The following is a 2,151-nucleotide window of genomic DNA, read 5'->3' on the forward strand; positions in this document are numbered from 1 at the left end:
TTTGGAGTTAGGATATAACAATAATCATTTAATTATAAATTGAATGATGATAACCAAAAATTTCTAACAAAAATTAGACGAAATAATATGTAAAAAGAGGTACCAAATAGTAAATATATATTAATTATATTAAATAAATGGAATATTTCATAAATTAAGGGCATTTTAGGCAGTTTAGGATGTGTATTAAGTATAATACTGAAATAAAAAACTTGATAGGTGGTGTATTAAGCAAGGGGTGTGTATTAAGATATTAGGGGTGTGTATTTAAAATTTCTCTTTTGTTTGTAGTTAGAATTCCTATTTGAGTTGAACAAAATGCAATAATAACACAACAATTTCTGATGCAAAATTTACAAGTTTCTATTGATAATTAATTGGTAATTATCTTCTGATCTTAATGAACTAGAAGGCAATAGGTGCATGTCTCCAATTCATCATTCATGCACAATTGCACAGACCTTCTCATCTTCTTCAAATAATGTACACTTGAAATTCTAAATATCGAAACATGCACACATAAGAAGAACAAAGATAACAAAGAAGAAGAACATTCCAACTAACAAAAGTCAGCTTGAAAGAGTCAGATCATCCCATAAATGACGAAAACACCCCTACGGTGGCGGCCCCTCCTCCCCGCCGGACACTGTCATCAGATACCGAGAAAGTTAGCGGCGGATCGAGACATGATGGTGGCAAACTCGTTGAAGCTAATAACGCCGTCACCGTTGGTGTCTGCCTCCCTCATCATATCAGACAACTCCCGGTACGTCAAGGGGTGCCCCATCTTGGCCATCGACCCCGCTAGCTCAGCCGCCGTTATGTAGCCGTTACCGTCGCGGTCGAACGACCGGAAGACCTCCATGAGTTGCTCTTGGTTGACCAGAATCTCGTCGTTCATGTTCGGCATGATGGCGTTCACCAACTCCTCGAACTCCACGGCGCCGTTTCCATTGGCGTCCATGTTGTTGAGCAGAACGTGGAGCTTGACGCCGAGGGACCGGAGCAGCGCGGCGAGCTCCAGGTGGGTTAGGCTGCCGTCGGAGTCCATGTCAAACCTCATGAAGATGTCTTTGAGCTGTTTGAGCTGGTCGGTCTCGAGCTTCGCCATCATTGTATATGTAACCCTAAACCGAAGAACAAATATGGATGTTGCTATAAGAAAACTCTGAAATGGAAATCGTATCAGAATTCAAGGATTTAGGTTTCTGGTTGTGTTCTGTTTTGGGGTTATGGGGTTAGGAATTGGTTGAAGCCTTGAAGGGTGTGGTTTGTTCTATGAATTTGTTACTGATCGAATAGAAATGTCAAAGGGATATGGTGGTTATCTTCTTCTTCTGCTCCTTCATTTCTGATTTTATTTAGAAGAAACTGAAAGCGTGTTGTAGTAAAATACAATTATGAACGTACGTAATAATTAGAAGGGGTCGTATGGTAATTTTATTCGACGGTGATTAGCTAGCTTGTTAACCTTTATTTAGTTAATTAAGCATGTTTTATACTATTTTGGTATGGAGAATTTTCTAGCGTCAACTATGGTTTGGAACTCTCCTACCAAGTCCAACGCGTTCCACCATGGTCAACGACTCAAGTTTCCCCCACCTCACCTTTGTTGTTTGTTGTTTTGGATCATGAGAAACTATCTAATTCTTCATATTTACATCTATAGTGTTGGTTCATAAAGTGAATAAACGAGTTAAGAACGTTAAAATTAGTACTTGCGGTGGATTGGGGAATGGAAGCATATTTTGGCTTGAGGTAGATTCAACAATTGTGCTTCAGTTCTTGCATGATCCTCATCTTGTTTTATGACAACTGCGAGTGACATGGGGTAATTGTTTGCATTGTATTTCTTAAATAAACTTTCGATCTTCTCATATCTTTAGAGAATATAATCAAGTCGCAGATGTTCTTGTTAATATTGGTATGTCACTGTCTGTGTTATCTTTGTGGGACGAGTCTTTCCATTTCTTTCTAAAACTATACCAATGAGATAAGTTCGGTCTCCCTAACTTTAGTTTTCATTGATTTGTATTATAGAATAGGGAAGCCCTTCTAATGATAACTAGTTGATGACTTTTCGGTTTATGGTTAAAAAGACTCATTTTTCGATCACATTTTGACATCTCATCCGTTCAGTTTTTAGGTATA

General features: G+C 38.4%; 1 protein-coding gene across 1 annotated transcript; it reads right to left on the reverse strand.

The window, feature by feature from the left end:
* Nucleotides 1-311: 311 nt before the first annotated feature.
* Nucleotides 312-1,330, reverse strand: LOC101313108 (probable calcium-binding protein CML16-like). The gene has a single exon (XM_004297116.1). The coding sequence runs from the start codon at nt 1,112-1,114 to the stop codon at nt 653-655; it is 462 nt and encodes a 153-aa protein (XP_004297164.1). The 5' UTR covers nt 1,115-1,330; the 3' UTR covers nt 312-652.
* Nucleotides 1,331-2,151: the final 821 nt, after the last annotated feature.

The sequence above is a fragment of the Fragaria vesca genome, linkage group LG4 (assembly GCF_000184155.1).
Source record: "Fragaria vesca subsp. vesca linkage group LG4, FraVesHawaii_1.0, whole genome shotgun sequence".
NCBI lineage: Eukaryota > Viridiplantae > Streptophyta > Magnoliopsida > Rosales > Rosaceae > Fragaria > Fragaria vesca.

What these genes read in the sequence shown, in the direction of transcription:
- LOC101313108 (XM_004297116.1), bottom strand. Translation starts at nt 1,114, where the DNA reads ATGATGGCGAAGCTCGAGACCGACCAGCTCAAACAGCTCAAAGACATC.